This window comes from Hyla sarda, chromosome 12 (assembly GCF_029499605.1).
Source record: "Hyla sarda isolate aHylSar1 chromosome 12, aHylSar1.hap1, whole genome shotgun sequence".
Classification (NCBI taxonomy): Eukaryota; Metazoa; Chordata; class Amphibia; order Anura; family Hylidae; genus Hyla; species Hyla sarda.
The window spans coordinates 16,001,427-16,015,039 of record NC_079200.1 but is presented as its reverse complement, the minus strand read 5'-3'; the positions used below and the strand labels follow the sequence as shown (position 1 = coordinate 16,015,039).

The 13,613-nt window shown below is 47.1% G+C and overlaps 1 protein-coding gene across 1 annotated transcript; it reads left to right on the top strand.

The window, feature by feature from the left end:
- The first annotated feature begins 211 nt into the window (after positions 1 to 211).
- LOC130296207 (uncharacterized) lies at positions 212 to 2,471 on the top strand. The gene is made up of 2 exons (XM_056547507.1): positions 212 to 1,027; positions 1,237 to 2,471. Exons 1-2 carry the CDS (start codon positions 642 to 644, stop codon positions 1,940 to 1,942), a joined length of 1,092 nt encoding a protein of 363 aa, XP_056403482.1. The 5' UTR covers positions 212 to 641; the 3' UTR covers positions 1,943 to 2,471.
- Positions 2,472 to 13,613: the final 11,142 nt, after the last annotated feature.

Sequence of the window (13,613 nt, the reverse complement as noted above, 5' to 3'; positions counted from 1 at the left end):
TTCCAAACCGGATTTGATCATAGAATCAGACGCCAGTCTAACAGGCTGGGGAGCCCAGTGCGGGTCATCCACCACAGGGGGCAAGTGTTCGTCAACGGAGTCACAGTTGCACATCAATTGTCTGGAGTTGCTCGCAGGCATGTTTGCTCTCAAGAGTTTTGCGTCCCACAGGATGGACTCATCCACAGTTGCATGGACAACATCACAGCGGTACAATATATCAGTCGCTTGGGGGGCACGAGGTCTCGCATGCTAGCAGACATTACAAAGGACCTTTGGTTCTTCTGCCTGGAAAAGAACATAGTACTTCAGGCGGAATATCTACCGGGAGTTTCCAATTCCATTGCGGATTGGAACTCCAGACATCTGGTGGACGGCAATGACTGGACTTTGCATCCGGTTGTTTTTCAGGCCATTCAGGTGTTGTGGGGGCCCCTGAGTTTGGACCTGTTTGCGTCTCGGCTCAATCGCCAGTTACCCAACTTTTTCAGTTGGAGGCCAGATCCGGAAGCAATGGCAACGGATGCGTTCCTGCAAGTTTGGCCTCAGGGGACGTTGTACGCGTTTCCCCCGTTCGCCATGATACCCAGGGTGTTGTGGCAGGCGGAGGCACAGAAGTCGACACTTTTACTAATGACTCCATGGTGGCCGACGCAGTCCTGGTTTCCCTAGGTCTTGGGGATGGTTGTCGATTATCCGAGAATATGTCCACTGTTTCCATCAGTCCTTCAGGGTCCTGCAGGAGAGTTACATCCGTTAGTGATGTCAGGTCAGTTAAATGTAGTAGCGTGGCGGATATTGGGGCATCAGAACCTGATAGAAGCCTTTCACAGTCAACTAGAGACCTCATCCATGAGGCGTGGGCTCCAGGTACCAGATCGGCTTACCGATCAGCCTGGGGATTATGGGTTCATTGGTGCTCACAGCGGCAGATGGATCCCATTCATGCCCCTATAGCTGATGTGTTAAATTTTTTATCGGAAGCCTTTAATGAAAGCAAGGCGTATAGGACTATTAACGTATATAGGTCTGCTATTTCTTTTTTTTTTTCAACTGTAATTTTTATTAAAGATTTTCACAAAAGAAAACAGGAGTCCGCTAAGACTTAGGCAAATCAGAGTCCGGGGCGCAGCCCAGCACAATCACAATAGGGTTAAGTAACAATCCAATATAGAGAGCAGGACAAATAAAACAGTTGTATATCGGGACAATTAGCCCCGACTGCAGACAAACCAGGTCTGCTATTTCTGCCCAACATAGTGCGGTGGATGGTAGGGGAGTTGGTCAGCATCAACTGATTTGCCGTCTTTTAAAAGGCATAAGGCTCAAAAGGCCGCCAGGTCCCCGGTATCAGATTACGTGGGATGTTTCATTGGTTCTACGCATGTTTTCTTATTGGGAAGATAATGATGTGCTGTCCCTTAAGTTGCTATCTTACAAACTGACCATGTTTTTGTGTTTGGTGTCCATCAAGCGCGTCTCGGACGGGAGGGCGTTAGACATTTCTGGGAGACAGTTTACTCCGCAGGGAGTGCAATCCTCCATTACCAGACGTACGAAGACTAATCTACGAACGGTATTTTATCCTTTCTTTCCATCTCATCCCTTGTTATGCGTAGTCCGGTGTTTGAAAGCTTATGAACTCAAAACGGAGGGATTACGCTCTAAGCAGTTCTCCCAATTGCTTATATCATTTTGTTCGCCCTACCTGCCAGTTTCGTCACCGACATTGGCGCGCTGGGTGAAGCAGTCTATGGCGCTGCCTGGGGTGGATGTTTCTTTTTTCAAGGCACACTCCTCCAGAGGGGCCATGGCTACTAAGGTGGCGCAGACTGGAGGCTCGCTTTCTGAAAAATTAAAAGCGGCGGATTGGTCGTCGGAGGATACGTTTAGGACTTTTTATTTCAGACCAGAAGGTCATGTTGCTATGTCAGTTTTGTGAAATGTAGGATGTTAATTGATGTGCTTTGAACTTGCAATTGATACGATCCTCCTGTCTGACATAAAATTTAGGATTTTCATAGTATTATGACGGAAAATATAGATTTTATAAAGACAGGAGGCGAGTATCATCCCTCCCTTATTCCCATCCCTGTTATGGTGTTTATTTTCTTTCCTTTTAGGTTATTGAAGATTCGTTATAGGGAAATCGTGGTAATTGATCAGATAGTGTTTCAGGAGTTGACGACTTCCGTGTTTGTAGAAGAGGTTTCTCGAGTTCAGTTGGAGTTTTTCAGGCCCAGTCGAACTGGCGAAGATGGTTTTCTACCTTGGGAATTTGTTCGTGCAGGTCTATGTTCCGGAGGATTCTGGCATCAAGAAAGAAGAGGAGGTGGAGCCAGAGCCAGGTTTTATGGAGCGAGCTAGGACATGATTGGTGGAATTGTTGGAAGGGGGATGCGGTCAGTTGCTAGGTGACCTGCATCCTTTTTTCTTCCAGTGTTGAATTTCCAGTGCATTTCTTTCTGCTATTGGGCTAAATAAAGAAGGATATTGCAATTGATACTCGCCTCCTGTCTTTATAAAATCTATATTTTCTGTCATAATACTAGGGAAATCCTAAATTATCTTCACAGCTTGGCCAGAATCCCAGCGAGTCGACCAGTAACACAGAAAGGACCCTGCAGCTCGCTGGGTCTTGTAGTTATTGTAATAGACTTTAGTTCAGCCCCGCAGACTAGAATAGACTTGACCAGTGTCTTGACTTTAGTAGAGACAGCAGACATAGATGAGATGACTTACTGACAATGTGGCAGTGTGCAGGCTTTATGGCCTCCAGGTACTGGACACAGGATCTGTCATGTCTGTGCTTTGCTGTCCTCAGCAGAAAGAGGCAGAATTGCAATGGCCGCCCCCTTATATAGAGGGGGGCTGAGACAAAGCCCATTGGTCAAGCTGCGGGTCATAGGTTAACTTGGTGCTCTCTGGGTAACATCATGTGACAACATAACATAAAGTAATATTCCACAGGTCCTTCAGACATCTCACAGGTCCTTTAGACTCGCTATACATTAATACACTGACTATAATCCTATGACAATTAATGACACTTATAATGACAGCAGGGAAGGCACTGCAGGAGAGCACCCAGGTCACCGAGGGACTCAACCTGACAGGGCCTAAGGGTAGTACAGAACCATGTCCTGTACTGGGACGTTACAATTCCATCCCCTCCTTATCACCCCTGTGCCATTTTATTCTCCTAGTTCATCACCCCCTGTGCCATTCCATCCCCCCTTCATTACCCTGTGGTGTCCCGGTACCGTATTGCATCCAGTACCTAGTGTAGAGGTCGCCAAAGTCAGAGTAACTACGTTCAGGTAGGGTTCCTCAGGTGGGACAGACCCTAGTCGCCTCTCCTTAAGTTTAACTTTAATATTAATAAATGTATATATTTTATAATTAAAGCTATATTGTATAGGAATGTATAGTACTTACGTTGTTCAGCGTCGCAGGACCTTCGGTCATGTGACCATGATAGTAACCTCTATGGTATGTTGCAGGACCTTAGGAGGTCCTTGGGTCACGTGTTACCCACAAATCTCTGTAATGGTGATTGACATCCGTATGGACCAATTAGTGTTAATCCAGCCCCTGCCCATATAAGGGAGCTGCGTCCAATTATCGCTCTCATGGGTTGCTGCTCTCGTGGATGCCGGACTAAAAGGACGGTGTGTTACGCAACTTTCAAGACACGCTAGGCCTCAAAACCTACGGCCTCAGCAGAACCAAAAATCGTGAGTTTAAACCTCATTCTTGCTAATGCTAGCGTGACTACTGGACCGCAACTAATTCCCCTAAATCCAGTGGAACAGCACAAGAGACTAAAAGACTCTTAAAGCTAAAGTCCCAACCATTGTCAATCTCCACAGGAAGCTGTTGTTATGATAAGAGACTGTTGTGTTGATGAAGTGTACAGAAAATCTTCAGTAAAAGTTAACACTGTTTGCAGAAGCTTTCCGGTTGTGGACAATCCATTATTATCTGCCTCAAACCTATTATAATCTACCTCCCTATCATTCCTTGGAAGGGCAGCGGTAGGAAAAGCTTTATTGAGGAGCCCTCACCCTGGCGTCATGAATAGCAAGGGTTAACAAGCACCCTTTGATACCTGCACAGCTACACTGCCCATACCCTACACCCCCCAAGCTACCACAAGCCCCTGTGCCATATCATTCCTCCCCATCACCCCCTGTGCCATATCATTCCTCCCCATCACCCCCTGTGCCATATCATTCCTCCCCATCACCCCCTGTGTCATATCATTCCTCCCCATCACCCCCTGTGCCATATCATTCCTCCCCATCACCCCCTGTGCCATATCATTCCTCCCCATCACCCCCTGAGCCATATCATTCCTTCCCATCATCCCCTGTGCCATATCATTCCTTCCCATCACCCCCTGAGCCATATCATTCCTTCCCATCATCCCCTGTGCCATTTAATTCCTTCCCATTACCCCCTGTGCCATTTCATTCCTTCCCATCACCCCCTGTGCCATTTCATTCCTCCCCATCACCCCCTGTGCCATATCATTCCTCCCCATCACCCCCTGTGCCATTTCATTCCTTCCCATCACCCCCTGTGCCATATCATTCCTTCCCATCATCCCCTGTGCCATTTCATTCCTCCCCATCACCCCCTGTGCCATATCATTCCTCCCCATCACCCCCTGTGTCATATCATTCCTCCCCATCACCCCCTGTGCCATATCATTCCTCCCCATCACCCCCTGTGCCATATCATTCCTCCCCATCACCCCCTGAGCCATATCATTCCTTCCCATCATCCCCTGTGCCATATCATTCCTTCCCATCACCCCCTGAGCCATATCATTCCTTCCCATCATCCCCTGTGCCATTTAATTCCTTCCCATTACCCCCTGTGCCATTTCATTCCTTCCCATCACCCCCTGTGCCATTTCATTCCTCCCCATCACCCCCTGTGCCATATCATTCCTCCCCATCACCCCCTGTGCCATTTCATTCCTTCCCATCACCCCCTGTGCCATATCATTCCTTCCCATCATCCCCTGTGCCATTTCATTCCTCCCCATCACCCCCTGTGCCATTTCATTCCTCCCCATCACCCCCTGTGTCAGTTCATTCCTCCCCATCACCCCCTGTGCCATTTCATTCCTCCCCATCACCCCCTGTGCCATTTCATTCCTCCCCATCACCCCTTGTGTCATTACATTCCTCCCCATCACCCCTTGTGTCATTTCATTCCTCCCCATCACCCCCTGTGCCATATCATTCCTCCCCATCACCCCTTGTGTCATTACATTCCTCCCCATCACCCCTTGTGTCATTTCATTCCTCCCCATCACCCCCTGTGCCATATCATTCCTCCCCATCACCCCCTGTGCCATTTCATTCCTCCCCATTAGTGTTGAGCGGCATAGGCCATATTCGAATTCGCGATATTTTGCGAATATATGGACGAATATTCGTCATATATTCGCTAAATTAGCATATTCGTAATATTCACATTTTTTCACATAACTTTATAGCAAGTATTCCAGTGTAACTTGATAGAAGCAGCAGAAGGGAGGGATCAATATTCGCATATGCGAATATTTGCCCGGCGGTCTCACACAGTAGCATTAGAGCCTTCTTTACACCACACAACCTGGAAGCAGAGAGGGATGATCACTGTGTACTGTGAAGAAAATAAAAGCGAATATTCGTAATTTCGAATATATAGTGCTATATTCGCGAATATTCGCAAATTCGCGAAGATGCAATGTTCGCAAATAAACTTCGAATTGCGAATATTCACGAGCAACACTACTCCCCATAACCCCCTGTGCCATTTCATTCCTCACCATCACCCCATGTGCCATATTATTCCTTCCCATCACCCCCTGTGCCATATCATTTCTCCCCATCACCCCCTGTGCCATATCATTCCTCCCCATCACCCCCTGAGCCATATCATTCCTTCCCATCACCTTATGTGCCGTATCATTTCTCCCCATCACCCCCTGTGCCAGTTCATTCCTCCCCATCACCCCCTGTGCCATATCATTCCTCCCCATCACCCCCTGTGCCATATCATTCCTTCCCATCACCCCCTGTGCCATTTCATTTCTCCCCATCACCCTCTGTGCCATATCATTCCTTCCATCACCCCCTGTGCCATTTCATTCCTTCCCATCACCCCCTGTGCCAGTTCATTCCTCCCCATCACCCCTTGTGTCATTTCATTCCTCCCCATCACCCCCTGAGCCATATCATTCCTTCCCATCACCCCCTGTGCCATTTCATTTCTCCCCATCACCCTCTGTGCCATATCATTCCTTCCATCACCCCCTGTGCCATTTCATTCCTTCCCATCACCCCCTGTGCCATATCATTCCTTCCATCACCCCCTGTGCCAGTTCATTCCTCCCCATCACCCCTTGTGTCATTTCATTCCTCCCCATCACCCCTTGTGTCATTTCATCCCCCCCTCCCCCCGTGCCAGTTCATTCCTCCCCATCACCCCCTGTGTCATTTCATTCCTCCCCATCACCCCTTGTGTCATTTCATCCCCCCCTCCCCCCCTGTGCCAGTTCATTCCTCCCCATCACCCCCTGTGTCATTTCATTCCTCCCTTCATTATCGCCTGTGCCATTTCACCTCTATCACCCCTTTATCTGGTCCCTGCTCCTGTACAGTATGCATTGCAGCTTCCTAACTTCACTGTGCCGCTCTACGATGTACTGTATAGGAGCATGGACTCTTTTAGTAGGAAGATGTACTAAAAAGGACCAAAAACTGAACCTCGGGAGATTTACTCTAGTCCCCAGTCCTAACTAATATGGTGGACGAGCGGCTTGACGAAACCTGAACACCGTCTTGATGACCTTCTCTACACTCAGGAAAACATTGATGGATAGGAAGGTAATCACTGCACGACTAGTCTTCATTCTCTGATGATTCTCTGTGGATGTTAAGTGGTCGCTCTGATTGCTCGTTGCGCGTCCGTCAAGCAGAGGAGATACAGGTTAAATAACATGGACAAGGTCAATAGGTAGAAATTAAATCTCGGGAAGAAGCTACAGACAAGCAAATTACAACTCATCTTTAGACTGGTGTTTCCCAACCAGGTTTCCTCCAGCTGTTACAAAACTACAACTCCTAGCATGCCCGGACAGCCTTTGGCATGCTGAGAGATGTAGTTTTGCAACAGCTGGAAGCACCATGATTGGGAAACAGTGCTTCAGACTGAGGCTGATTGGTAAAGGGAACCTGTCCATTGTTATATGGTAGCATGAAATGGGCATGTTATTCCTGACTACCTAAATGGGCAATGATCCAGCTCACCTTCCATCATCCAGTATTGAAGAAAGAAGGTACGGAGGGTCCAGCACTTCGTTGCAAGCAGCTTTATTGAAAATACATCACACCATTAAAAAAACAACAGTCAGTCAGACATGTTTTGAGCGCAAGAACTCTTCCTCGGTGAACATGTGACACAGAGGCAGGGAGAAGAGTGCGCAGCAGCACAGACTTCTCCTGCCTCGTTCTCCTGATTGGCGGAGGTCTGAACACTTTCACTAGGACATGTCGAAAGTTTTTAGGAGTGGTGGACAGGTGCTCTTTAAGATTTAATCGGAAACAGAGTTTTAGCGTAACCATAGCTTTAGAAATGAGCAGCGAACAGGGTACCAAGTCGAAGAGGCGACTCTCTATGGCTTCTCTCCGCCCTGCTGGGTTCGATTGAAAGGTCTCACCCAGTGCGTGTAAAGACACCTGTCAATCAAGCTCGGCCCCTCCTCATTGGGTTTGATTGAAAGGTCTCTCCCTGTGTGTGTATAGGGAGAGAATGGTCAATCAAACCCATCCCCTTCCTGTTGGATTTGATTGACAGGTCTTTCTCTGTGTTTCTATAGGGAGAGATCTGTCATTCAAGCCCAGCCACACCCCACTGGGTTTGATTGACATGTCTCTTCCTGTATGTATAAGAAGATACCTGTCAATCAAGTTCAGCCCCATCCTGCAAGGTTTCTCCCTGTGTGTGTATTGTGTATAGGGAGAGATCTGTCAATCAAACTCAGCCCCGCCTCCATGAATTTGATTGACAGGTCTCTCCCTGTGTGTGTATATAAGGAGAGACCTGTCAATCAAGCCTAGCCCTGCCCCACTGGGTTTGATTGACAGGTATCTTCCTGTGTTTGTGTATAGAGAGAGACCTGTCAGTAAAGCTCAGCTCAATCCTGCTTGGTTTGATTGACAGGTCTCTTCCTTTGTGTATGGAGAGACCTGTCAATCAAAGCTCTGCGGGGGCAGAAAGAAACAGGCTGAGAACCACCTCCTTGACTTTATACCTTGTTCCTGGCTTATCTTTAAAGCTATGATTTCTGTGCAGCATTGCAGTAAATCACAGTGCAGTGTGCCTATGCCTGTTTTATGCTGCCATGAAACAAAGTAACAGTTGTGCTGCCACATGGTGCCTCCAGGAGGCGCTATGTTTACCTGTAGAAGATTTCAGGTTATCCAGGAAAATACTTTTTTTTTATATATCAACTGGCTCCAGAAAGTTAAACAGGTTTGTAAATTACTTCTATTGAAAAATCTTAATTCCTTCAGTACTTATGAGCTGCTGAAGTTGAGTTGTTCTTTTCTGTCTAAGTGCTCTCTGATGACACGTGTCTCGGGAACTGTCCAGAGTAGAAGCAAACCCCCATAGCAAACCTCTCCTACTCTGTGCAGTTCCCGAGACAAGCAGCGATGTGAGCAGAGAGCACTGTTGTCAAAAAGAAAAGAACAATTCATCTTCAGCAGCTGATAATTACTGGAAGGATTAAGATTTTTTTTTAAACAGAAGTAATTTACAAACCGGTTTAACTTTCTGCAGCCAGTTGATATGGAATGCCCCTTTAAAGCTCTGATCACTATGGTCTTCGTCCCATTTTTGGAGCTTTCTGTCACTTTTGCAGCAAGAATATGGCGGCACGCGGCACAGTGTTTGCCGTAAAACAGGAAATCTTGACAGAACTGCGACAGACCCGGTGATAAGTTATTGGGGACCCTTGAGTGCGGATGTCAGCTGTGCCAATACCTTACACAGAATATCATAGAACACAGGACAATTAAAAAAAAAATGATTAAGTATCTATAGGATCTATAAGAAAAAGGAACGGCAAACCCTCCGTCCGCACGGGTCTGCACCTATTCCATAAGTGAGTGGCACAGTAAATATGGCGCCTTAGAGACACAGCCTGTACAGTGATCCCTCAACTTACAATGGCCTCAACATACAATAGTTTCAACATACAATGGTCTTTTCTGGACCATCGTAACTTGAAACCAGACTCAACATACAATGCTACAGACAGTCTAGATCTGTGATACCTGTCACAACTAGAGGAACTGACCAATCAGAATGGGTATTTTACTGGTAAATCACCTCTATTACTGAAGTACATGCACTGACTGGTGTCTGGTAGTGCCCCCGACAGTACAGGGAGGTATTACATGTTCTGTACTCTTTACCTGTATTACTGAAGTGCATGCACTGACTGGTGTCTGGTAGCGCCCCCTAAAGTACAGGGAGGAACTACAAGTTCTGTACACTTTACCTGTATTACTGAAGTGTATGCACTGACTGGCTGTCTGGCAGCGCCCCCTACAGTACAGGGAGGTATTACATGTTCTGTACTCTTTACCTGTATTACTGAAGTGCATGCACTGACTGGTGTCTGGTAGCGCCCCCTACAGTACAGGGAGGAACTACAAGTTCTGTACACTTTACCTGTATTACTGAAGTGTATGCACTGACTGGTGTCTGGTAGCGCCCCCTACAGTACAGGGAGGAACTACAGGTTCTGTACTACTCCTTACCTGTGCCAGGGTTAGCTGCTTCTTTGGACACCAAGTAAGGGCGGCTCCATTTGGGACACTGTGTGTACTGTATAGGACCCTGAAGAAGCTCCTGTCCTCTACATAAACCATTGTTTCCCAAACAGGGTGCCTCCAGCTGTTGCAAAACTACAACTCCCAGCATGCCCGGACAGCCAACGGCTGTCCGGGCATGCTGGGAGTTGTAGTTTTGCAACAGCTGGAGGCACCCTGGTTGGGAAACACTGACATAGACAGTGATTACAGCCCCCAGCAGATCTTTATTACTTTTATATATAAGGATTTGCTTTATCTATTTTAGTTATCTACTTATTTTTCTTTAATCCTCACTTTTTCCTATTTTTGGATGACATTTTTGTGGCTTCAGAACCAATTACCAGGTTTCCATAGAGTTCTGGTCTCAACATACAATGGTTTCAACATACAATGGTCATCCTGGAACCAATGAATATTGTAACTTGAGGGACCACTGTATAATAATAGGGAGGGAGGAAGAAATACACAATGGGGGAGATTTATCAAAACCTGTGTAGAAGAAGAGCGGTGGAGTTGCCCATTGCAACCAATCAGATCGCTTCTTTCATTTTCCACAGGCCTCTTTAATAATGAAAGAAGCAGTCTGATTGGTTGCCATGGGCAACTGCCCCACTCTTCCTCACTCTTCCTCTACACAGGTTTTGATAAATCTTCCCCATTAACCCTTCATTTTTCCAGTTGGTCAGGTATAAACCCTTTTCTCCTCTAGATCCCTGGTCCCAGTAGTCAGAGTTGCCTATGCCTTTATGCCTCTATGGCTAGGTAATTACAAAAAAATGCAGTCCCATACTTTTATGGGGTGCCATTTTACATATCTGTCTTACGGCTGTGTGAACAAGCTGTTAGTCTTATAAAAGGGAGCTAAATGTTAAAGGGGTACTCCGGTGTAAACCTTTTTTCTTTTAAATCAACTGGTGGCAGAAAGTTAAACATATTTGTAAATTACTTCTATTAAAAAATCTTAATCCTTCCAGTACTTGTTAGCTGCTGAATGCTACAGAGGAAATTCCTTTCTTTTTGGAACACTGATGACATCATGAGCATAGTGCTCTCTGCTGACATCTCTGTCCATTTTAGCAACCGTGCTTAGCAGATGAATGCTAAGGGCAGCATGGGGGCTCAGTGGTTAGCACTGCTGCCTTGCATTGCTGGGGACTTGGGTTCAAATCCCACTAAGGACAACAATAAATAAAGCGTTATTATTATTATAATAACGTCAGCAGAGAGAACTGTGCTCGTGATGTCATCAGAGAGCATTCCAAAAAGAAAAGAATTTCCTCTGTAGTATTCAGCAGCTAATAAGTACAGGAAGGATTAATATTTTTTAATAGAAGTAATTTACAAATATGTTTAACTTTCTGCCACCAGTTGATTTAAAAGAAAAAAGGTTTTCACCAGAGTACCCCTTTAATGTGGTGGCAGGGTGTGTGGTGCAGGGCATATGTTGTTACCCTTGGGGCAGATGGCATTAACCTCTTGTATTTGTGACGCCAGGGTGTGGTTTAGCCTATAACCACCTGAAGGTATACCGCTGTATCCTGGGCTAGGCACCGGGGCAATAAAGACTCCGACGCCAAGTTACGGACAACGGTAGCTTTACTGAGGGTAGACAGATGGTAAAGTCTATACAGTTCAGCCAGGGCCCAAGGAGGTGACCAGTGACTCAGAGACCTTAAGGGCTTGCTGGGACTTGTAGTAGGACTGGACAATTGAATGTAGACCACGCTGACTTGACAGATGACAGGGACTGACTTGACTCATAAAGCTGTGACTTTATCTTACTTGACTTGATGGCGGCTGCAGGACTGGACTTTGAGGTCTCCAACACTCTGGACACACACACTAGACAAGACTGCACTGGACCTCAGCAGAAGAGAGAGAAGCTCCACCCAGGGCTTATATGGGGGAGACTAGCAGGAAGCCCATAGGTCACTCTTGGGGTCACCTGGTCACTGGTACCTCCTGGGTAACAATCACATGACATATCACATGGTATAACTCTTAAAGCAACATTACATTTTATAACACTTTACATGGTAAAACATATTTACAATGGGGAAAAAAGTGCAGGGGCCTTGGGGACACTGAAGGAGGCTGCCTGACAGGACAGCAGGGGTAACACCTCCCGTACTGGGCCACCACATTAAGTGAGGGTCCAAATATGGCTGACTGCTTGGTTATGTAATCTGTAAAGTGTTCCATTTCCCTGCAGTGCCACCACTGGGGAAATAAGGAATTACACAATTCCCAATAAAATCAGTAGGTGGTCTGTATACAACAATGAGAGATGCTAGGCTATTGTCAATGCCTGATCGGATCAATACTTTAACCAAAAAAACTAGGCCAAGTATGAATTGAAAATGTTGGATGGTCCTGAGTGGAAAAGCTTTATCCTTTCCATATACTGTGTGAGTTTTTGTACATTATACATTAAAGGAGTACTCTGGTGCAGAGTATTCCTGCTCCGTCCTGCCCGGGCTGCAAAAAAAAAAAGAAAATGAACCATCCCTCACCTTCCTGGGTTCCCGCGGAGCGCCACTACAGCTGATCGGTCCTCCGATCCATCTTCTTCATACTTCATTTTCATTTTTTTTTGCAGCCCGGGTAGGACGGAGCAGGAATACTCTGCACCAGAGTACTCCTTTAATGTCAGTAAGTACATAAGGATTTAAGGTTTTGTTCCCATTTTGTACACACATGTATTTTTCAGTATGATGTGAGATATGTTGTGCATTGAGAAGTCTCTTAGTTATTCCCCTATCCTCCACCATCCAAGAAACTCCTCCAGATTCCTGGAATATCTGTATGCTCTTCCTTCCAAGGGAGTGAAGAAAAACAAACAAATGTAATAAGTCTTAGACATCCTCAAGATGTTGTGTTAAAAGATAAAGGAAGCAAAACGTGTGGTCAGCGCCTGGCAATGTCCAGGAGCCCCATAGACAATGAATAGAGCGATGGGCACAACTGACCTTTGTTCTTGAGATGGTGGGGGGGGGGGGGGGGTGGGTGGGGTGGGGGTGCAATCAGTCAAACCCAGATCAATCAGTAGGGGATAGGGGATAAATATTGGATGGGAAAACACATGTAATGTGCCACCCAGAAACTGGACCACATTTGCAAGAAAGCCTTTCAGCAGTTGTAATAGACTGTCTAGTAGGGATCGACCGATATCGGTTTTTAGGGCCGATAACTTATACCGATATTCCGGTATAAGTTATCGGCTATTTATCCCCCCGCAACACCGCTGCAGATCATTGATTTAAAGGGGGCGCTTCAAATCAATGCACTGCAGTGGCTTTTGCGGTGCCAGAGACCACCGCCACCGCCACCCGCTTCTCTCCCCCTGCCTGTCCGGGGGTCCTGAGACCTATCACCGCCACCGCATCCCCCCACCGCCGCACCACGACCGCCCCCCGACCCGCCGCACCGCGACCGCCCCCCCCCCCCCCCCGACCCGCCGCACCGCCCCGGCCCCATTGCCTCCCCCATCCCCGGTTTTATAATTACCTGGGCCCGGGGTCCACTCTACATCTGGCTCCGATGGCGTCCTCCTGAACTGTCACTGTGCGCACTGACGGTGACGTCACGTCGCTTACGTCACTTGTCATTGCGCACAGCGTAACGCAGGACACAGCAGGAGCAAGAAGTAGCGTGGGCCCCGGGAACGGGTAATTATAAAACCGGGGATGTGGGAGGCAATGGTGCTGGGGCGGTGCGGTGGGGGGTGCG